A 23244-nucleotide genomic window follows, 5' to 3' on the forward strand; every position below is an offset into this window, starting at 1 on the left:
ATCACTCAGCCCTTCTACCCCTTATCTTAATTATACCCGAAGCATAATTATTGAGTAAATAATACTAACAGACTAAGCTAACTTTTATAGTGGGGTTTCCTATAAAGAAGACGTTCTCCTAAACAAAACAATTATAAAAAATGACCCAATGATTGGTATTTACCGGACCATTAAAAATGACTGTAACATCACTTACTCTTTGTTGAATGATCTGATCCATGATCCTTGTCACCTGCCAAGAGTGTCAAGACATTAATATAAAATACATTACTAACAACAAAATCTACATAAATGTCGTAGGCAGAAAACTTATTGCTCGACTATCACCCTTCCACGTGATTCTAAAATTCATGATTATCAGACATAGATGAGGCAGTTAGGCGATTCTATCTTTATGATTGACAGTATCGATAGTGGAACTTCTTTTGGCAGGGGGAGAGCGTGACATAATCAACAACTACAAGCAAAAACAAAAGTCCTAGGCTTATTATGATATATTTTAGGGTTTAAATCATATATATATGCAATATGCACATGTCCTAAATTTGAGATGTGGAGCAATTTTCCTAGCGTGGATAATGCTGTAATATACACGGCACCCCTTGGTCTGCTGTTTTTGGTTTCGCCCAAACTTGGTTCAGATTTGAGTTATTTTCTATGGCGTCTGGTTTACTCTATTGAAGGTGAAGGTCCGCTCATCTCCGCCAGCATTCGCTGTCAATGGCTTTCAGGACTTATTTTATTTGAATGTCTGGGCTTTTAACACTTTCGTCCAAAGAAACCAATAATGGATATTCTATGGATTTTATGGATAATACCCACCGCTATAGCTGTAGAAGGTAAGAGCATGTTTGAATTCCATTAAAAAACGTCTTGCCGACCTGGTTGTAGAGTTTCGGATCACAGCACGTTGAGTGGTTGACTGGTTGTAACGACAAAAATCACACCTCTGTCACAGAACGTTCCGGGGACTACATTGTGGCAAGCCGCTTCTTTGATTTTTGAACTGAAATAATTAACAATAGCTATAATGAGGGTTGCACCCAACATGCCCTCATCCTCTCAGGTAACCGAACGTAGGTTATTGTTTGTTATGAAGGACATACCATATGTTTATTAGGCTACTGTATGTCATTGTATACATGCCAAGTCAATACATCTCCAGGTTTATATAATTTCAAACAGTTCAACCTTCAACACTAAAGTAAACGCGTTAGACTACTTTATAAAGCAGCATGGATTTTCCTCTTGTCTGCAATTTGTAAAATAGCAGCATGAACAACCAACAACAGTCAGTAGGCGATACATTTCCTGAAGATGATTGTGTCTAGTATGGACAGTTCTGTATTTGATTAATGAGGCATCTGTTGTATAGCTTAATCATTTTGTTGGAAATGGAAGCATCTAATTGTGATGTGCACTGGCCGGAGCACACAGGTTTCTCTTGTGAATTATGATGAGCAGCGTGTTCAGTGGCACAATGGAACAGACTTCATGAGAGCAGAGCGCTACAGTAACCTACCAATGTTTAACCACCAAGCACGATCCATTTTTGATTGAAAATAGGGCGGTAGGTTGATTATCTACACTTCAGTTAATGTGCTATTTTGGTGTGATGATTTGTCACAGAACACGAGTCTTGTGTTTGCTTTTGAAGGGATGAGTGTTGGCGGTTTAGAATGAGTAGAGCCTACCTCTTTACATGCCGGTAGGATGTCAACCACAATGTAAATACGTTCCCTGCAAACACAAATATATACATTCTGTAAACCAGGGTTCCCCAACTGGCGGCCAGCGGGTGGTTTTATTTGGCACCCAAAGTTTTCTGAGCTAAATATGTATTTTTTTAAAAATATATTATAAATTTACATTTTCATTGTTAGACATAAAAGAGTTTAAAAACACCAGGAAATCGGCTCCAAGTGATTTTAATTTGGAAAATCTGCTCCCAAGTATTCCCACGCATAATAGAGAGGCACAAGGGTTGAAATCATTTTGTTTTAGTCAAATATTATATCAGTTTGGGCTTCTTGCGGTCAATTTTTTGTCCATATTTTTTGTAATTATTTTCTGGCCTTGACCCTAAAGAAAAAATCGGTATGCGGCTGAAGCTATTGATGATCCCTGCTGTAAAACCTACTGTACTTAGCCTACCAAGTGAATAAGAAGCGGATGCTATCTTCATGTAGCCTATAGTAGTTTTTGAAGAGAAGTGTGCTCCACATACCTTGCTAGTCCTTTAGAGTTGATAAATAAAACTTTGGTATATTTCAAACAGCATATCATTTAACTGGTATATTGGAAAAGGATGTTGCCTAAATTGTTACATAGGCAGGCCTAAATAAGCCTGGGAATTTGTACTTTCCAGTTGACATTTATAGTTGTAGAGTAGGTAGGCCCATACACATATCCAATGTTGTGTTGCACTGGCAAAATAAATCAATACTTACATTTTAGTGATTTAGCAGAAGCTCTTATCCAGAGCAACTTACAAGAGCAATTAGGGTTTAGTGCCTTGCTCAAGGGCACATCGACAGAGTTTTCACCTAGTCGGCTCAGAGATTCAAACCACAGCGTCATTTTTGGTTACTGGCCCGACGCTATGGTAGTGTTTAGGCATCTGTGTCTGAGCATAAGAATTTTCACATTGAACATTTATACATAATAATTGTAAAATGCTATATTTTTAAAACTACAATTTTTAGTTGTCTGATTACATTCTTTCAATTAAAATAGTAGATGCCTTTGCTTGTCATCTAATACCAACATATATGTATATTTTTTAACATTTACTGTAATTAGTAGTTGATGATGCTTAGCATTTGGAAATATTTTTTCTATCCTTATTCAAAATAATAATTTGACCTATAAGAGAAACACTGTTTGCAAGACTCAGGGTCTAGGAACCAGACTCATACGCAATTTATAAAATCATTTGAATATTATAAACAATGGCTTTGTGACCTAGCAACTATATATAAATATATATATATATATATATTTTATGTGTATATATATAGAAACCTGTCCTGAGCTGCTATATTTTCAATTATATGTTATATTGTTATAACAACTATATTGTTATCATGAATTCATATTATTGATAATATTATTATTATTATTATTATTTCAATTTCATTCTTATTATTTTGTTTTCTATATAAACATATCTTAATTCAGTGAGGATTGTTTTCTACATGTTACTGGAGGTAAATTATTTAAGGCCAGACTATTCCTATACATGTTCCGGTTTGAGTTAGTTCATCATAGTTTTCACCTGAAATGAAAAATAAAGCTTGAATGGAAAAAGCTCATGGGTGTTTGCCTTTATAAGGTTAGTGATAGAATGGAGTTCTTCTCTGTTAGCAGTCTTCGGGCTCTAGGGTCATGAGTGAGGTGGAACCACAGACAGTAGGATAGAAGCTGCTTCATGACAAATAATAACAGACCAATGTATTTCAACCAATTGCGTTGAATAGAGTGGCATGCTGTTTTCTCTTTCTGGAATGCAAACGTGGCTAGATGATGTATGAGACTGCAAAATATATTTAGAAACCGCAATAAAAAACAGGCCTTTGTTTCGTATTGTGCAATGTGGCAGGCTAATACACATATTATGATGTCATTTGGTAGGCCTATTTTATCAAGAGTTTTCTATTTTATTTGTGTCGCAAGCAATATATATCATTAATGAAGCTATTTATTTTGCTTTTCTCTTTCAGAATACATTTATTTCTTGGTCATTTACAATGTAATACAAATATTTGAACGTTCAGACAAAGGTTGCATGGAAGAAAATGCTGTTTTCTTTCTGGAGAGACAATTAGGCTAATAGTTACTCCTTTTCATGTTTCTGTTTACGTAATTGAATAGTCATTCATGACTATTCAACATCACTGAAGATAAAAGTATTGATTGCCGAACCCATATTTCTCAAGCAATATTAGCCAGCAACACTTGTTATGTTTATTGTATTTCAGTATCGTGACTGGTTGGTCTCATCTCCAACCCATCATCTTACCCTTTGTATCACCCTAGCCGATCATCCAATGAAGTTGCAGGAGTAGGCCACGTATGAAAAATCGAGAGTTGAAAAAGAGGTCACTGCAGCATTAATAAAAAAAAAAAACAACACGCGACAGAGAGGAACGTTGAAGTAAATCGTATTGACGGCTCTGATGTCAGAACACAGTTGCTTTGGCGAAGGTTCTTCTGTCGGGTTTTATAAAAATGAACGTCCAAGTACACCCATAGACATTCCGGCACATCTCTGAGATCAAGCCTAATGTTGGTTATATTACATTGTGATTTAAAAAAAATAACAGATGTTTTGGGGTGTTTTGATGTATCATTTTAATAGCTAGCTAATAAGTTTGTATATCTACCGTAATTGTATAGCCTAGCAATTGAAGAGAATACAAATAGCTAAACTTTTATGTTTATGTTAGGCTAATTATTTAGCCCTACGTATCTTTCAATGTATTTGGACAACATAGATTGTTTCATGTTTTATCTTTTGTTTAGCGTTTCTTGGGCATAGCAGGTGAACTTTCTATTAATGACAGGTGATATTCTTTCAGCTACAACTGTAAAGTCTGCTTCCAACTCACACTCTCAAACACATACATCCTCTGAACGCAGCTCACTTTCCAGCCCACTTTCCAGCTCACACTCTCAAACACATAGATCCCATGAACACAGCTCACTCTCCAGATCCCAATCACCTGAATCCTGATCACCTATTCACACACCTGTATGTCATTTACACACACTATTTAGTTCAGTTCTTTGCACCCCATCATTGTGAGGTATTGTCTGTTTTGATACATCTTTCTATTCGGAGCTCTGTTTTTTCCCATATTAGTCCTCCTGTGTATCATAGTTTTGGCCATCTTCACTAACAATGTTTTTTTGCCTATTCCCTGCCTGTACTTTTGCCTATCATATTTCCTGTCATCAACCTCTTGCCTGATCTCTTGGACTACGTTATAGCCTTTTCCCCTGCCTGTACTGTTACCTTTTTGGATTCCCTGTGTATGACCTTCTGCCTGTCCCTGGACCCTGCTACCTGCCTCCTCCCGTGGTCCTTTACTAAATAAACACCTGCTGCGCCCTGCACTTGAAACCAGCACTCTGTCTCCCATCATACTCATTACAACAGCTCTAACAACCATAGCTTCGTATATGGATTTCAGAGTGGTTAAATTTTGAGAGTGATGTAGCTAGTTATCTTTTAAACCAAAAGACAGGGATGCTGTTGGGCTAAAATACCATGAATTGTGGATTTAAGGGCGGCAGGGTAGCCTAGTGGTTAGAGCGTTGGACTAGTAACCGGAAGGTTGCAAGTTCAAACCCCCGAGCTGACAAGGTACAAATCTGTCGTTCTGCCCCTGAACAGGCAGTTAACCCACTGTTCCTAGGCCGTCATTGAAAATAAGAATTTGTTCTTAACTGACTTGCCTAGTAAAATAAAGGTAAAATTAAAAAAAAAAAAAAAAAAAAAAAAAATGCAAGCCCCTGTTGATATGAAATCTTCTCGGTAGGCCTATGGGACATTTTTGAAGGCAAGCTGTAATAAATGGAATCGAGGTGCTCAGTAAGATAACTCCTGTTATTCCAGCAGAGCCAGGCAGGCTTGTGTATTTATCTTCTCATTCTGTTTAGCTTTGCATCAGCTGCAGGTGCATTACTTACATCATACCAGGTGTATCTATGGAGCGCATCATCATCAACAACAACAACAACAAAACAACATTTATCTTGCAAATCTTACCATGGCTGTCAAAAAGTGTTATCATGAAAGTATGTGTAAGTCCATTCACTCTTTATGCTATTTAAGGTCAGGCATAGTATTATAAAATCTAGTCAGTCATTGATTGAATTAGTTAACCACAAAGCTTTTGGCTGTACCAGACCTTTGGTTCTCTATATCTGATTGTGTGTCTTATTACCCTTCTCCTATCTCTGGACTGGGTAAATACTGGGTAAATAATGGACTGTAAAATAAAGTAACCAAATTTGGAATAAACACGGTTTATTGACTAGCTTTTTTTGTGGAGTTATGATAATTGTAACAAAGTGAAGCCATTTAATTCAGTGTGAAATCATGATTTTTATTTAAATTCAATCGTCGCACAACATTTAAAATTGCACAAACAGTCAACAGTATATTCCACCACCTCTCTAACTCGTGCCTCAATAATTTGTGGGTTTAGGTAACTGACAGTTGTAGAGATGACACCATGGATGAGGCACTGTTAAAGAACTTGGGATCCAGATTACATATCTAAGGAAGGGAGTTGTTTTTTGTTAGTATCTAGTGAAAATGTCAGAGCGATATCTTAGGGCGCTTTCAGATATCCCCTTATGATCAGGATCCCGGAATGTTTGGTAACCTGATCCTCACAATAAAGCATGTGTGAAATGCAAATGAACCCTAGCTGAAACAAATCCTGAGTACCAGGTATTGTACTCTTTTGCCCGTTGTAAACAAGCTAGCTTGTTAACGTCATGTAGAAGGTGCGTCTTGCTAATCGTACCATGAAACGGTTATTTTCAGGTCTTGTGAAAGCAAAATGTATTCTGTAGAATAGTCACAAATTTCTTATGTGAAAACACCCTTAGAGATAGTAAGCAGCCCCAGAGGTTTGTCTGCCATAATGCAGTTGCCTCCTCCAATAGGCTACAGTGGAAACCTGAGAGAAAACAAAGTGCTTTCAGTATTTCATTCTTTGTTACTCTGTTTTATCCTAAAATGTATTTTTTGTTGTGTGTTGTTTGAAGAGAGTTATGAACATTTGCATTTTGAGTCTGCCAAATTAATATAAACCTGCTTTCAAATGTAAATTCACAAGTCCCATTTAATTTGTACTTGTGTGGGGACTAGAAGTGTTAGCAAAAGCCTATGAGAGGAGGGCCCTAAAATGGGATTAAATCAAGGTCAAATGAGCAACCATACACAATCCTGTGTTTTCTTAGTCTACCCAATGAGCAGATGCAGGGAGCTCGTCTGTACACCAACCACCACAGTAGACTTTAACAGAATCTGCCTCTATTCAAGACCTAATCCATGCTGCCCAGGGCCCAGGCATTGTCACTTTGCATGCTAAATTTAAATTAGTGCTGGTACCAGTTGTTTCACTTGAGGTTGCGTGTCACATTTCGGGGACATCCATAGGCTACCTTGAGGATGGGTTTAATGCCAGGGTATCCGAGGGGCTCAGAGATGTTGGCCGATGGCGAGAGGGGATGCCAGTTTCACAAAAAACGTGTTCTCTCTGCATGGGATGACATCATTGTGGCAAAATGTTGAACTGCTGTCTTTTGTTACGTGCATGTATCAGTGCCTCATTCTCCATCCATGTTCACTCTACTATTTGTTCATCAAGAGCCAGTCAGAAAGAGCCTGCCCTCTTTGGTAACATACCATAAAAAAAAATAAAAAAAATACATTTCAGTATATTGCTAGATTAAAATAATTCCAAGCAACAACTGTTGATTTATAGTCATACTTTGATATTTCTTTAGTTTACATGCAACCTTGTTTAGATGGAAACATTTATTTTCAACCTCTCCCTCAACGTGATCAAGGCAAAGGAGACGATTGTGGACTACAGGAAAAAGAGGACCGAGCACGCCCCCATTCTCATCGACGGGGCTGCAGTGTAGGAGGTTGAAAGCTTCAAGTTCCTTACTGGGATACATCACTGGAGCCAAGCTTCCTGCCATCCAGGACCTCTATATCAGGCGGTGTCAGAGGAAGGCCCTAAATATTGTCAAAGACTCCAGCCACTCTAGTCATAGACTGTTCTCTCTGCTACCGCACGGTAAGCGGTACCGGAGCGCCAAGTCTAGGTCCAAGAGGCTTCTAAACAGCTTCTACCCCCAAGCCATAAGACTCCTGAACATCTAGTAAAATGGCTACCCAGACTATTTGCAGTGCTCCCCCCCCCCCCTCACCCCCTCTTTACACCACTGCTACTCTCTGTTGTCATCTGTGCATAGTCACTTTAACAACTCTACCTACATGTACATACTACCTCAACTGACCGGTGCCCGCGCACATTGACTCTGTATCGATACCCCCCTGTATATAGTCTCGCTTGTTATTTTTATTTTACTGCTGCTATTTAATTACTTGTTGCTTTTATCTCTTATTCTTATCTGTACTTTTTTGAAACGGCATTGTTGGTTAGGGGCTCGTAAGTAAGCAATTCACTGTAAGGTCTACTACACCTGTTGTATTCGGTGCATGTGACTAATACAATTTGATTTGACTATTCCCAATATGCTTTTTTATGGCTTGCCTCAGAACGGTTAACTGTGCACAACATAAGCTCAGTTGGAAAAATACAATTGAATAGTTCTAAGTGTAGAATTTCAACACCAACAGGTTTGTCAACACTTGAGGTACTGTGGAATGTGGACAATTGAGCACCTATACTTTACATTCAATTGTATTCTTTACTGAGGATCACTTGAATTATTGGTCTTGGGTTTTGTTTTTCTAGCAGTGGTTAAAGTGTAGGTGTGTTGTTCTACCCTAGGGCTATAATTGTTTTAGCCTGTTGTCAGAAAATGTGTTTTGTCTAAAAGTGAGACAATCTAGACACTATGACTAATGCCCCCTTTTTTCAACCTAACATTGTATGGCACTGTTAGGGCTTGCAGTGCCCTGCACTAATATTGGCACCCTTGGTAAATATGAGCAAAACGGGCTGTGAAATTTGTTTCTTTATTGTTTATCCTCTTGGTCTTTCATTCAAAATATTCACACAAATCTAACCTTTAATTAAAGTAAAATAATTGAAAGAAATAATACAATTTAATCATAAAACAAATATTTTTTCCTTTGCCAAGATAACAGATATCAGCTCTGAGTCTTCTCCTATAATGCGTAAAGAGGTTGGAGAACACATGGCAAGGGATCTGAGACCATTCCCCCATACAGAATCTATCCAGATCCTTCAGATACCGAGGTCCACACTTGTGGACTCTCCTCTTCTGCTCATCCCACATGCTTTCTATGGGGTTTAGGTCAGGGGATTGGGATGGTCATGTTAAAATATTTTTTTTTCACAGACATTTTTTCTCATATTTACCAAAGGTGCCAATATTATTTGGGGTGCTCACGAGTGGCGCAGCGGTCTAAGGCACTGCATCTCAGTGCTAGAGGCGTCACTACAGACCCTTGGTTGGTTCCAGGCTGTATCACAACCGGCCGTGATTGGGAGTCCCATAGGGCGGCGCACAATTGGCCCACCATCGTTAGGGTTTGGCCGGGGTAGGCTGTCATTGTAAATAAGAATTTGTTCCTAACTGACTTGCCTAGTTAAATAAAGGCCAAAGAATAGTGGAGGGCACTGTATATTGAAGATTAGTCAGATTGAATGCATCATTTCTGAGACAGATAGGTATAATTATCATGTTGGATATAATTATATTATCTTCCAAGCTTCATACCTCTCAACACTGAATGTCAAACATAATGTGGTTGATAATTAGTTCAGCTAATGATGTTAGGGTTGCTACACAGAGGTAAGGAGTTTATTCAATGGGAGCACAGTTTCTGGCCAGTACCTCATCCCTGTGGGCTATATCTTGTTATTTTGAACTGTATACATTCAATAGAAACTACAAAAGCAACCTAATGTGTACCTTTACAGGTATAACATTGTTATACTAATTGTTCAGGAACCTAGATTCAGGATAATGTTAATATATAGTTTAAATGTTTCAATCACAACTTCTTGATTTACAAATTACAAATCCCCAGCATGTCACATGCTACACTAAAAACTCAAGATGATGAGCTCCCTCCTTGTTGCCTGCATTGTTATGCATATTTGAAAGCATAAATCTCACAGCTTCTATACCTTCATTTGAATTGAGCTCAGAGGGTAAATGCAGCTGGTGTCAAGCCAAGTGAGGAGGAGCATATCCTGAGAGAGGTCAGACCTGGTCTCCGAGCTGCCTTCCATACACACCCCAGGTACTGTGCCACTGCCTCGCTGAACGGGCCCACAGAACACAAACCCAGCGGATTAGTGTCTAGCTCTCAGTGTCCCCGGGAGCAGAGCCCATCGGTGGAGACAAAGAAAGGCTGATTGCGTTGCCATCTGCATCACAAAGGGAAGCCTTTTCCACCTGAACCGTTGCCTCTGCTGCGCTGCACATCCCATCTATCAGTTCCTCTGGACCCACGTGACATCTGCCTTTTTGTTTTTCTCTCTGTCTCTTTCTCTTTTCCTATATCTCAGTTTTTCTCTTTCTTTCTTTCTTTCTTTCTTTCTCTCTCGCCCCCCCCGGTCGCCATATCAGCAGTGTGACGCCTCCCTCAGTGGGGACTGGGCTCGCTAGACTCTATGTAAGCTGCAGCAGATATGACCGATTTCAGCCCCCGTCGGTAGTAATGGGCCCAGCATGGGTCGTCGTTTTCCTCTTCCGAGGGAAGCACACTAACATTGGGTCTCCCCCCTGCCCTCGCCCTCACTGGCTGGCTAGCCACGGTGAGCTGCTCGGTTCTGCTTTGCTCCGCGCCAATATGCAGACACACAGACAAAGGTCCTCCACTACTCCTGTCCTGCCAGAACAGACCTATCAGTCTCACTCTCTGGTACAGACAGAGCACCCTGACATGATTTCCAGTGAGCTGACGTGAGTTTTATCTGATTAGTGTGAGCTGGGAAGGACCTGGTGTCCTGTAACAGATGATGCTTGTCTTTAGTTATTGTACAGGGAGGTTGAGCACCAATGTGTAATGGTACAGTAGAGCAGATGTACTGTGGGTTGTTGCCTTCTTGTGGGATCAGCACTCTAGTTCCTACTGTACATGTAGTTCTATTGTGAAGACTCAACGACTCTACCGAATGCTCAATATTTACGTATGTACCACACATGATAACTTCCCCCTATGGTCATGCAATAATTGTTGATTTTTCGGAATCAAATACCTGATATTATAGATAGCTAATCGGAGGACAGTACATTTAAAAGGCAAAAAAAGAGAGAACATTATTATGAAACCGTTATTAAGTGTGATACCGGAGATTTTTGTTGGTATCTAATTGCATTAGCCTAGTGCAAAGGGAATTAACGGAGATAATGAACTGATTTGGCCCGTGGCTGTGACTTGACTGCATTCAGAGAGCAGGAGCTAATGTTTTGTTGTTCCCAGATTAATTCAGATACAGCACAAGTCAATTGTAGAACCTCTCAAATGCTCAAAGGGCTCCAGTTAGCTCCAGTTCAGACAGTCAGATTGGTGAAAGGTACTGTAACATCAGGGGTATCAACCTAACTCTTGGCTGAAATTACACAGTGTTAGATGTGGCCACAGAGGCGTGTTGTACTGTAGACAGTTAAAGAAGCAGGGGCCATTTTGATAACCTGGAAGAGTAAGAGACGAGAGCAGCCAGGAGGAGAGAAATAAAGTGCTAAAATGGACAGAGTGGTAATTGCACTTCTTCTTAGCAGTTAATCGGCTGTATTCCAATTACTCAGGACTGCCCCAGGCCAGAGAGGCTAATTCTCTGCACAGACTTAGCCCTGGTATGCGCACAGCGGTTTTACCATTACCTAGGGGTGGCAGGTGGGGTGTGATGGACTTTACGGCAGTTTTGCTTTGAGGATTTAAGATGGCTTCAGAGAGTTTTCCAGATTGGACTTTTTCTTCCATGTCATTCATATCGGAGCTTAAAGAGAGTCTCTCTCTTTTTCTCTCTCTCAATGTTACTGTTATTCTTTCTGCCTGTATTTATTACCGCAAAGCTATTCATATTGATTGGAATTGCTGAGTTTGATCTGCAATTACCAAGAATTCTCATATATTTTTTAACACAATCAGAAATGGAAGTCATTATAGTGGGTTGAGGTAATCACCTCCTTTTAGAATTCTCAGACTGCTCCAGACAACCCCATATGGAGCTCCCTCATCAATCTGCAAAGGCTTAGAGCCCTAATCAATAGCACAAGCTTAGCAAATATTTAACCCTTAGCAACATTATAAGGATAACATCAATGAGGGGTCATTACAATTTCCCTTTTAATAGCTTGTATGATAAACACTCTATTCGACAGAGTAAGCACATGTGCATTTGCATAATCAACTCTCAGCAAGCAGGTTCAGGATGAGGCCGATAGGCAGCAGGATCTGTCAGACGTGCAGTTGTAATGACTCCCACTGAGGCCGTAAATTCATGTCGTGCTCTTGTTCCAACCATGTATTCATTGTTATTTTACTCTAACTTCTACCCTGTAGGAAACACTACCCCTAAAACTCACACCACGTTTTGAGAGAAGCCAAAGACAGCAATACGTGTCCACTGGGCTCGATGAAACCATGTCTATGTCTAGGGATCATTGTAGCCATGAGGTAACACAGCTCACTGAAACAGGAGCACAATATAGGGATTTGAGGAGTGATGACTATTTTCAATACCTTCCTCAGGCTCAACATTTCAGATAGTATTCACGGCGGATCATTTGGAAGGGCAGCTGGGAAATCCATAGAGAATCTCAGGAGGCCTGCTGTGGCTGTGAAATCAATGCAGCGATCCAGCCGAGAGTGTTAAATGAAATGAATAAGTCATATGATATGGTTATATGTGTAGAATGTTATTATTCATGTGGACCAAACAACTTTATCTGTAGATAACGCAAGCTGACATTTATATCAGTGGAGCACCCCTTATACCCACCATCCATCAGTCCTTTTTAAGTTAACAACAGCCATGGCTCTTACGTTTTGAGTTGTGGACTGAATGACGAGGGAACAACTTTTGCAGAAAGCTTTTACAAAAAAAAGGATATCATACAAACAGGAAACAACTGGTTTGACAGTGTATTTTATATTTTATCTTGAAATCCCCTCAGCGAATCAGTATGTGTATCAATTTCATAGCATACACAGGTGGAGCTAACTTCTCTTTACAAATATGCTTTTTTAAATTATATTTTTTTACTATAATGATTAGATTATTTTCTCATGTCTCAGAGCTTCATTACCAAGAGTCCTGCATATGTAAATCTAACTTTAAATAGTTTAACCTTGCCTATTCCCAAACAGTAATTTTTTTTCACAAGCCATTGGTGTTGTGTGGCATGAATTGCATGCAAGTGTAGTGACTGTATAAGTCCCTTGATGGACTTGCTGTTGGAAGCCTGCCTCTTGGAGTGATTGAAGAAACATGTTTGGGGTTAGACCTGCGTCCCTGTCCCTGCACAGTTTTGACAGGATGCATGTCAGAGGGGTTGGCTAAACCCACTCGGTACCTGCCACTGCGTTGAGTGATGGCATATAGGTAGCATTATAGCTCCTCCTCCCCCCCCCCCTCCTCCCACCCCTGGCTGAACACAACCCTGCTGTCAAGTAAGAGAAATGAGTAGAGACTCAGAGAGTACCAGGCTTAAACCCTTACTCTGGCAGCAGCACAACTCCCTGGACATATTCAACTGTTTTCCATAGAGTGTTACCTCAGAATGTTACTTCACTTTATTACAGTATGATGCTTAGCCTCAAAGAGCATGGGAAAGCATGGTTGAATACTGTAGTGTCATGTGATTTAGCGTTGCTGCCCACAACATAAACCAACAAACCAATAGATCATGCAAAAGTATTTCCTTTTGGTCTTGGTGTTTATGGTAAGCTGTCCTACTTTTTAGAAATAGACATTCTAAATCTTATGGTGGTTTTCCTGTGGACAGACAAGCTTCTGGCATTTGCACAAACTCAACACGCCTATGTTCATACTCACAAATATACACATACGCTCTTACACTCACACACTTTCCTTATGACTAACTCAACACCTGTCTACAATGCTTTCTGGGCATTATGGTGTTAGCATGGAAGTCAAGAGGCCTGGAGCAGGATTAGACTAGGTGTGAACACAAGGCCGGATTAAAGCTGCTCTTTTAACTCATATTTTGTCACCTAACGTTCACACTTGTCGGTTAGTCACCACACACTGACTAGTGAGTGACTCAATTAAAATATATATTTTTCACCAAATATATATACCATCTACATAATTTGAGACTTTGCAATGATGCTTGGTTGTATGTTTTGTTTATTTCAGATCCAAGTATGATTTCTGCCTCAGTCTACCAAACAAACTGTTGAAGTAGAGTGTTGATGGAAATGTCTTCACAGAAAGCTTTTAAAAGCAATGACAAACAGGCCCTGAATCTGTCTATTTGTGCGATAGACTGCCAATTTCAATGCCCATTTGGTAATGACCTTAAATAAGTACATACTCTCTCTCCCTCTCTCTTTCTCTCTCTCTCTCTCTGGCAATACATTTTAGTAGATATGTAAATGCAGTTATATAAATGATCTAAACATTGTTGTAGGGTATTATTATATGTTGCTTTATCCATGCAGTGCAATTGCGTGTCATTGCAGCCTAGTGTGAGTCTGAGTTGAGGAACCACTGTTGCATAGTTAAAGAGCAAATGTTGCATGGTGAGAACATCACCAACATATAGACTGGTAATATGGCTAAGATTCAGCAGCCCCCTTAGTTGCAGACTTATCTTTCCCTAGACTCTTCTGAATGTTGACGTTACTGAATAGACTTGACAATAATGATTCTGCTGCTCGATTGAGAGTATCAGATTGAGGATTCGAGCTGGCTTAAGGTTAGTACTCTCAGTGATCAGGGAAATGAGACATTTGACATAGATATTCAAAGCCTCTTTTGAAAAGCTCATTTAAACGTGTTGTCTACACAGCCATGTATGACACTTAGCCTATTTAGTAAAACAGCTTCCTATGGATTAGATTAGACATGTCAGTTATGTGAGGTGTCTTGACATCCCATGAACAGTACTGTGGCAACTTGGTATATACAATATTGATACAGCACTGTCAAGGTTAAAATGTAGCTGGTATGAAGTGGTCTAGTGGTTTCTGTTATTCAGCGTCATCTATGACTACAGTTTACACAATACAATGTATATTTCCAAGTTCAACACAGTTAATGGATCATGTTCCTAATGTATTTGTCTGATTGATGCCAAAGCCTTTTGGCTGCAAACTCTTAAGGATTTTTTTCAAATAATGTGTATGTTGGACATGCAGTAGACAGCTGTACAACTAGAATCTCCATCAGCATCAATAATTAAATTAGACTATGCCTGATTTATTAAGCAACATATGACACATTACTGTTCTTACAAAACTCATAATGATTTCAAGAAGTCTAGTCTTGCAGCTAAAACATTTCTGTAACTCAATTGAAAACAATCTCCGGGAGCTTTTGATCAGATTGTCATTTGGCTGGATGATAACATTATTGAACACTTTTAGTTAATCCTGATGTCCAGAAATGTTCTGACAATGACAAAGGAATTGTGTTCATTAATTTACGAGTAATTCAACTTTCATGGAACGTCCCATTGGGGTTCTTGGAATGTTTTCTCAGAAAACGGGATAAATCAAGGTTGGAACTTAGCTGGAATAATTGTTAGTTGGGAAAGTACTACGTAGTTGGGTACTAAGTACTACTTGCCCTGTAACTGGCACTCTGACTCAAGATTCCATTTGAATCTCAGGTGCTGCATTTCAGAAAGTGAATGCCACTCAATGAGAGAAGAAAGATGAAGATATGGGTTTAGATGCCAAACCACATTGCCCAATTGTGGTTAGTTTTACAGAATCATGAGAATCACAGCATCTAATCCTTCATCTGACAAAAGGAGTGTATACAACTTTTCTGGTGTCCCACTCATGTTGGCTAGCTGGAGGGCACTTCTCCATGGCCCACTCTCAGAACAAAAGGATCTGCACTTCAAAACAGCACGTTGGCTGCCATCTTTCTCTCCTTCTGTCCCAAGTCTGTTCAGTGAAAACAGCAGTTTAAGTCTCCTTGAAACAGTATTTTCTTCCTCCACCTGTCATCCTCATGCAAATGTGAAATATTAATAGCTTAGAAGTGGGGTGGAAATCTCACCCCAGAGAAAGGCATTACCTGTCACTCTGTTTTGCATTAGGACTTCATCAGTGCCAAACGATTTAAAGGGCTTTTGCTCAGTTGTCTGGCAGACATGATTGCGCCTGTGGCCATAGGGAAACATATGTGCTCAGTTTAAAGGCGGCATGCAGGGCCAGATGTGTGGGTTGAGTGGTGTGCTTTTCTCACACTTGAACGTGTGTCAAAGCCAGTGTACAGCTGTCTGAAGACTGAAGAGTCAGTCAGGCTATCTCAGAGTGAGGAGGAAGGAGGTGAGAAACAGGATGTCTAATTGAGCTGGATAATGTGCTGTCAACAAGCATCCCTACCCGTGATAAAGGTAAGCTCTTATGCATCCTATTAGTGTTAGGCTAGTAGTGAGAGCAGATCAAAACTACAGAAAATATGGAGGTTCTGTGAAGGAAATCATTGCTTAACAGTATATTTAGATACTATTGGCAGAAGTATCTAAATATGTGATTTACTCTAGGAAATGCTGCATGCAGTGGGCCTTACAGGTGTAGGATGACATTCCCCCTCTGCTTCCACCAGCTCTAGCTCCAGATCCAGCTCCAGCTCTAACCTCAGTCCCTCCTCTGTGTGTGTGTGTATGAGGGAGGGATGCAGATGAGGGAGGGTGGTGAAGAGGGGGGGCATCTGACCCCGCTGCCAGGGAGTTTAAGACCAGAAGGGGGAGCTCTCCTCTGGGATTTAGAGGGTGGATGCCATTTTTTAAATCTAAAATAAACGTCAGTCTTTCTTCTACACTAAGCTAGAGATGTTTTTATGACCATTTTTCGTCTCCATGGCCATTTTTCGTCTATCGTCTATCTATAGCAAAGCTAGCTAGCTAGGTAGCTAAATATTAAAAGAACTTGCTAAGACTATGTATGTAACGAACACTGAACAAAAATATAAACACAACATGTAAAGTGTTGGTCCCATGTTTCATGAGCTGAAATAAAAGATCCCAGAAATCTTCCAAATGCACATAAAGCTTATTTCTCTCAAAATGTGTGCACAAATTTGTTTACATCCCTGTTAATGAGCATTTCTCCTTTGCCAAGATAATCCTGATTAACCAGCATGATCATTACACAGGTGCAATAAAAGGCCACTCTAAAATGTGCAGTTTTGTCACAAAACACAATATCACAGATGTCTCAAGTTTTGAGGGAACGTGCAATTGGCATGCTGACTGCAGAAATGTCCACCAGAGCTGTTGCTAGAGAGTTGAATGTTCATTTCTCTACCATAAACCTCCTCCAATGTCATTTTAGAGAATTTGGCAGTGCATCCAACCGGCCTCACAATCACAGACCACGTGTATGGTGTCATGTGGGCAAGCGGTTTGCTGATGTCAACGTTGTGAACACAGTGGGGTTGTGGTATGGGCAGGCATAAGCTACGGACAACGAACACACTTGCATTTTATCACTGACAATTTGAATGCACGGAGGTACCGTGAAAAGATCACCCATTCTCTTGTTTCTCATGTTTCAGCATGATAATGCACAGCCCCATGTCTCAAGGATCTGTACACAATTACTGGAAGCTGAAACTGTTCCAGTTCTTCCATGGCCTGCCCACTCACCTGACATGTCACCCGTTGAGTATGTTTGGGATGCTCTGGATCAATGTGTACTATAGCGTGTTCCAGTTCCTGCCAATATCCAGCAACTTCGCACACTCATTGAAGAGGAGTGGGACAACATTCCACAGGCTACAATTAACAGCCTGATCAACTCTATGTGAATGAGATGTGCTGTGTTGCATGGGGCAAATGGTGGTCACACCAGATAATGACTAGTTCATGTTTTTGTTCAGAATATACAGTATACAATTAAATAAATACAGTATATCATGTTATTTCAAAACATTAACAGTAAACATAATGCTTTATAGGTATACCATAGCTAATGTTAGTTAACCAATGAGAAGCTGATCTCTGCTAGATGCGTTCACGTTCGGTTTGTTGCTGTTAGCTAGCATATGGACAAGCAATACTGCAGTAGTCAGACATGACACAAATTACCAACATAGTTCTATGCTTCACATGTTTTGCACCACTCTATCATAATCCATTCAAAAGTTTATGGAGTTTTTACCCTTGTAGGATGGCCAGAAATTATTTTTGAATCCTCAGGACATAAAACAATATAGAGCGAAGATGGATGTCGATTTTGAGACAAGACATGTAGAATTTTCACATTTTAGTTATTTTTCTAATATTTCTCACAAAAACAAGCGTATCTCTGTGAATTGTCAACAGAGCACTGAGCATATACCATTATTTTTGTTTTCAAAGCCTTTTACATTTAATTCAGCTCATGTAATGTTAATGATTGGTATACATGAATCCTCAAAAGATGAGAAACCTGCAGAGCTCGGTGTTTATTATCAGATGTTTTAGGTTACGAAATCCAACTTTTTTAAATATTATGTTAATGATATGTTAGAGAAAGACCCCACTGAACAATTCAGAACATAAATATTCATATTTGCCCTTGTAAAACTTATTTTATAACACAAGGAAGTACGATTTCATTACCAATGCACGTTTTCACCCATTCTGGGAGGTGTGGGAGTACACACAAAAACCTGTCATCTTGTGTGTTTGGTTAGCCTGCTAGCTAGTAGCAATGCCATGGCAAGCAAATTTAGGAAGTAAGCTAGCTAGATAGCCTGCTAGCCTGTGCTAGCGATGACACTAACAGTTTAGCTAGCTCGCCCACATGACACCATACACGCTGTCTGCCATCTGCCCGGTACAGTTGAAACCGAGATTAATCCGTGAAGAGCACACTTCTCCAGCGAGCCAGTAGCCACCGAAGGTGAGCCTTTGCCCACTGAAGTCAGTTATGACGCCAAACTGAGGTCAGGTCAAGACGCTGGTGAGGATGACGAGCACACAGATGAGTTTCCCGAAGACGGTTTCTGACAGTTTGTGCAGACATTTTTTGGTTGTGCAAACCCACAGTTTCATCAGTTGTCTGGGTGGCTGGTCTCAGACAATCCCGCAGGTGAAGAAGCCAGATGTGGAGGTCCTGGGCTGGCGTGGTTACACGTGGTCTGCGGTTGTGAGGCCGGTTGGACGTACTGCTAAATTCTCTAAAATGACTTTGGAGGCGGCTTATGGTAGATAAATTAACATTAATTTGTCTGGCAACAGCTCTTGTGGACATTTCTGCAGTCAACATACCAATTGTCTGCTCCCTCTAAACTTGACACATCTGTGGCATTGTGTTGTATGACAAAACTGCACATTTTAGAGTGGCCTGTTATTGTCCTCAGCACAAGGTGCACCTGTGTAATGATCATGCTGTTTAATCAGCTTCTTGATATGCCACACCTGTTAGATGGATGGATTATCTTGACGAATGAGAAATGCTCACTAACAGGGATGTAAACAAACATTTGAGAGAAATAAGCTTTTTGTGCTTATGGAACATTTCAGGGATAATTTATTTCAGCTCATAAAACATGGGACCAACACTTTACATTTATTTTTTATTTTTATTTCACCTTTATTTAACCAGGTAGGCCAGTTGAGAACAAGTTATCTTTTGTTATTGACCAAATACTTATTTTCCACCATAATTTGCAAATAAATTCATTAAAAATCCTATGTGTGATTTTCTGGATTTTTTTTCTCATTTTGTCTGTCATAGTTGAAGTGTACCTATGATGACAATTACAGGCCTCTCACATCTTTTTAAGTGGGAGAACTTGTACAATTGTTGGCTGACTAAATACCTTTTTGCCCCACTGTATATTTGCAAATGATGATGTGCAAGTAGAGATACTGGGTGCAAAAGAGCAAGAGGGTAAGTAATAATATGGGAATGAGGTAATTGGGTGTGCTATTTACAGATTGGCTGTGTACAGGTACAGTGATCGGTAAGCTGCTCTGACAGCTGATGCTTAAAGTTAGAGAGGGAGATATAAGACTCCAGCTTCAGAGATCATTGGCAGCAGAGACCTGGAAGGAGAGGCAGCCAAAGGAAGTGTTGGCTTTGGGGATGACCAGTGCAATATACCTGCTGGAGCGTGTGCTACAGGTGGGTGTTGCTATGGTGACCAGTGAGCTGAGATAAGGCGGGGCTTTACCTAGCAAAAACTTATAGATGACCTGGAGCCAGTGGGTTTGGTGACGGATATGTAGTGAGGGCCTGCCAACGAGAGCATACAGGTCGCAGTGGTGGGTACTATATGGGGCTTTGGTGACCAAACGGATGGCACTGTGATAGACCACATCCAGTTTGCTGAGTGGAGTGTTGGGGGCTATTTTGTAAATGACATCACCGAAGTCAAGGATCGGTAGGATAGTCAGTTTTAGGAGGGTATAATTGACGGCATGAGTGAAGGAGGCTTTGTTGCGAAATAGGAAGTCGATTCTACATTTAATTTTGGATTGGCGATGTGAGTCTGGACGGAGAGTTTACAGTCTAATCAGACACCTAGGTATTTATAGTTGTCCATATATTCTAGGTCAGAACCGTCCAGAGTAGTGATGCTAGTCAGGCGGGAGGGTGCGGTCAGCAATCGGTTGAAGAGCATGCACTTAGTTTTACTAGCATTTAAAAGCAGTTGGAGGACACGGAAGGAGTGTTGTATGGCGTTGAAGCTCGTTTGGAGGTTTGTTAGCACAGTGTCCAAAGAAGGACCAGATGTATACAGAATGGTGTCATCTGCGTAGAGGTGGATCAGAGAATCACCAGCAGCAAGAGCGTCATCATTGATATATACAGAGAATTGAACCCTGTGGCACCCCCATAGAGACTGCCAGAGTTCCTGACAACAGGCCCTCCGATTTGACACACTGAACTCCATCTGAGAAGTAGTTGGTGAACCAGGCGATGCAGCCATTTGAGAAGCCAAGGATATTGAGTCTCCCGATAAGAATGTGATGATTGACAGAGTCGAAAGCCTTGGCCAGGTCGATGAGGACGGCTGCACAGTACTGTCTTTTATCGATGGCGGTTATGATATCGTTTAGGACCTTGAGCGTGGCTGAGGTGCACCCATGACCAGCTCGGAAACCAGATTGCATGTTGCGTATGTATAGTTGTAGTCCAACTTTTTTCTACAATTTCTAGCTAGCTAGCAAAGCTAGCTGCACAGTCACATTGGCTAGCTAGGAACATAATTTCTCTATTCTGGATTCAATGGAAACGCAATTTGAGCTAGCCCACCAAGGTCAACCAAACCCGGGTTGACATCAAAGTGTAAGGCTTTAGATATGGCAGTTTTTTTCTTGAATTCGAACAAAGAGTTACACTACAAGTCTTGTTTTTCTATTGAGAGAAAACCATACGCCTTAGACCGGATATAAACTTAGCAAAAAAAGAAACGTCCTCTCACTGTCAACTGCGTTTATTTTCAGCAAAGCTAACACGTGTAAATATTTGTATGAACATAGCAAGATTCAACAACTGAGACATACTGAACAAGTTCCACAGACACGTGACTAACAGAAATTGAATAATGTGTCCCTGAACAAAGGGGGGGGGGGGGGTGAAAATCAAAAGTAACAGTCAGTATCTGGTGTGGCCACCAGCTGCACCAGCTGCATCTCCTCCTCATGGACTACACCAGATTTGTCAGTTCTTGCTGTGAGATGTTACCGATGGTGGGTTTGTGCCCATAGGTGACGTTGTTGCCGGTGATGTCTGTTGAGGACCTGCCTTTACAACAGGCCTACAGGCCAGGCCCTCAGTCCAGCCACTTTCAGCCTATTGCAGACGGTCTGAGCACTGATGGAGGGATTGTGCGTTTCTGGTGTAACTCGGGCGGTTGTTACCATTAAGTATCTGTCCCGCAGGTGTGATGTTCGGATGTACCGATCCTGTGCAGGTGTTGTTACACGTGGTCTGCCACTGCGAGGACGATCACCTGTCCGTCCTGTCTCCCTGTAGCACTGTCTTAGGCGTCTAACAGTATGGACATTGCAATTTATTGCCCTGGCCACATCTGCAGTTCTCATGCCTCCTTGCATCATGCCTAAGGCACGTTCACCCAGATGAGCAGGGAGTCTGGGCATCTTTCTTTTGGTGTTTTTCAGAGTCAGTAGAAAGGCCTCTTTATTGTCCATAACTGGTTTTCATAACTGTGACCTTAATTGCCTACCTGTTAGTGTCTTAACGACCGTTCCACAGGTGCATGTTTATTCATTCTTTATGGTTAATTGAACAAGTATTGGAATCCCTTTACAATGGCCTTTACAATGAAGATCTGTGAAGTTATTTGGATTTTTACGAATTATCTTTGAAAGACAGGGTCCTGAAAAAGGGACGTTTCTTTTTTTGCTGAGCTTAGTATTTCCTAGATTTTCCCAAAAACGGATGTCCCACCCTAGAAATGAGACAAAGGCTTATTAACCTCATAGCCCCTTTTCAGAGCCAGAACTAGAAGCCAGTGTTTCTTGACTTTAAAGCTACATGTTGATGATTTGGTTTGTGCAGAGTTGTTGGTATCTTTTAGTGATATCTAGTTCTTTAATGACAGTGATGTCTGGATTCTGTTCCAGGTGAAGCCTACTGCCCATCTATAAAGGAAAATAAAAAATATTTAACAGGTTCTTTCTCCTCTTCTTCTTGTAATCAGTTTCAAACGAGACCCAGCCACGGGATTTTATTTGCCATCAGCTTCTTGTAGAGTGGATGAATAGTGCATAAGGGTTCCCTGCTCATTCATAGATTTTCAAGAGAAAAGTACGATATTAAGGAATCTGTTTTTTTTTAAACTCTAGCTGTGTTCGAATACCCATACTAACATACTGTATACTACATATTTAATGAGTATATACTACATTCTATATACTATTAGTTAATTTTAGTATACTGTAAACGAACAGTATGTTTTCAGTTGAGCGTACTAGCTCTTTGCCTGTCTACCGGAAGTTGATGCTGCTGCTTTGCAACCTCTTGCTGGCTAGTTAGCATAACAAATGACTACTTAGACATTTTCCGACTTTGCGCGTGTTCTTAAATTGAATGTGGAGTGCCAGAGTGCGCTCATAAATTCAGAGCATTGTCAGATTATGTGTTTCTAAATTCAGAGCGTTTCGCTCTCGGAAAGCACACTGGACGGTCGAGCCGAGGAGTAGGGTTGATTTGAGCGTTCTGACTTTACATCAGCAGTCAAGCACCCAAGCTAATGTTGGATAGTTTGCTAGCTACTTCCAGATACAAATGAGACCACTCTGACCATTTTACTCACCCTAGCAGAGCTGGTTAGGCAGTTTTCATGTTATCCAGAGCATTGGTGACTGTATCTGTGCTGCTGGCAA

The 23244-nt window shown here is 40.5% G+C and overlaps 1 protein-coding gene across 1 annotated transcript in view; it reads left to right on the forward strand.

Moving 5' to 3' along the window:
* Positions 1-698: 698 nt before the first annotated feature.
* LOC139413448 (ephrin type-B receptor 2-like) overlaps positions 699-23244 on the forward strand; it is a 160828-nt gene continuing 138282 nt past the window's right edge. Inside the window, exon 1 of the mRNA XM_071160866.1 lies at positions 699-839. Within this exon, the coding sequence (XP_071016967.1) occupies positions 788-839 (52 nt within the window). The 5' untranslated portion in view covers positions 699-787. The remainder of the gene's footprint in view (positions 840-23244) is intronic.

This window comes from Oncorhynchus clarkii, chromosome 7 (assembly GCF_045791955.1).
Source record: "Oncorhynchus clarkii lewisi isolate Uvic-CL-2024 chromosome 7, UVic_Ocla_1.0, whole genome shotgun sequence".
Taxonomy (NCBI): domain Eukaryota; kingdom Metazoa; phylum Chordata; class Actinopteri; order Salmoniformes; family Salmonidae; genus Oncorhynchus; species Oncorhynchus clarkii.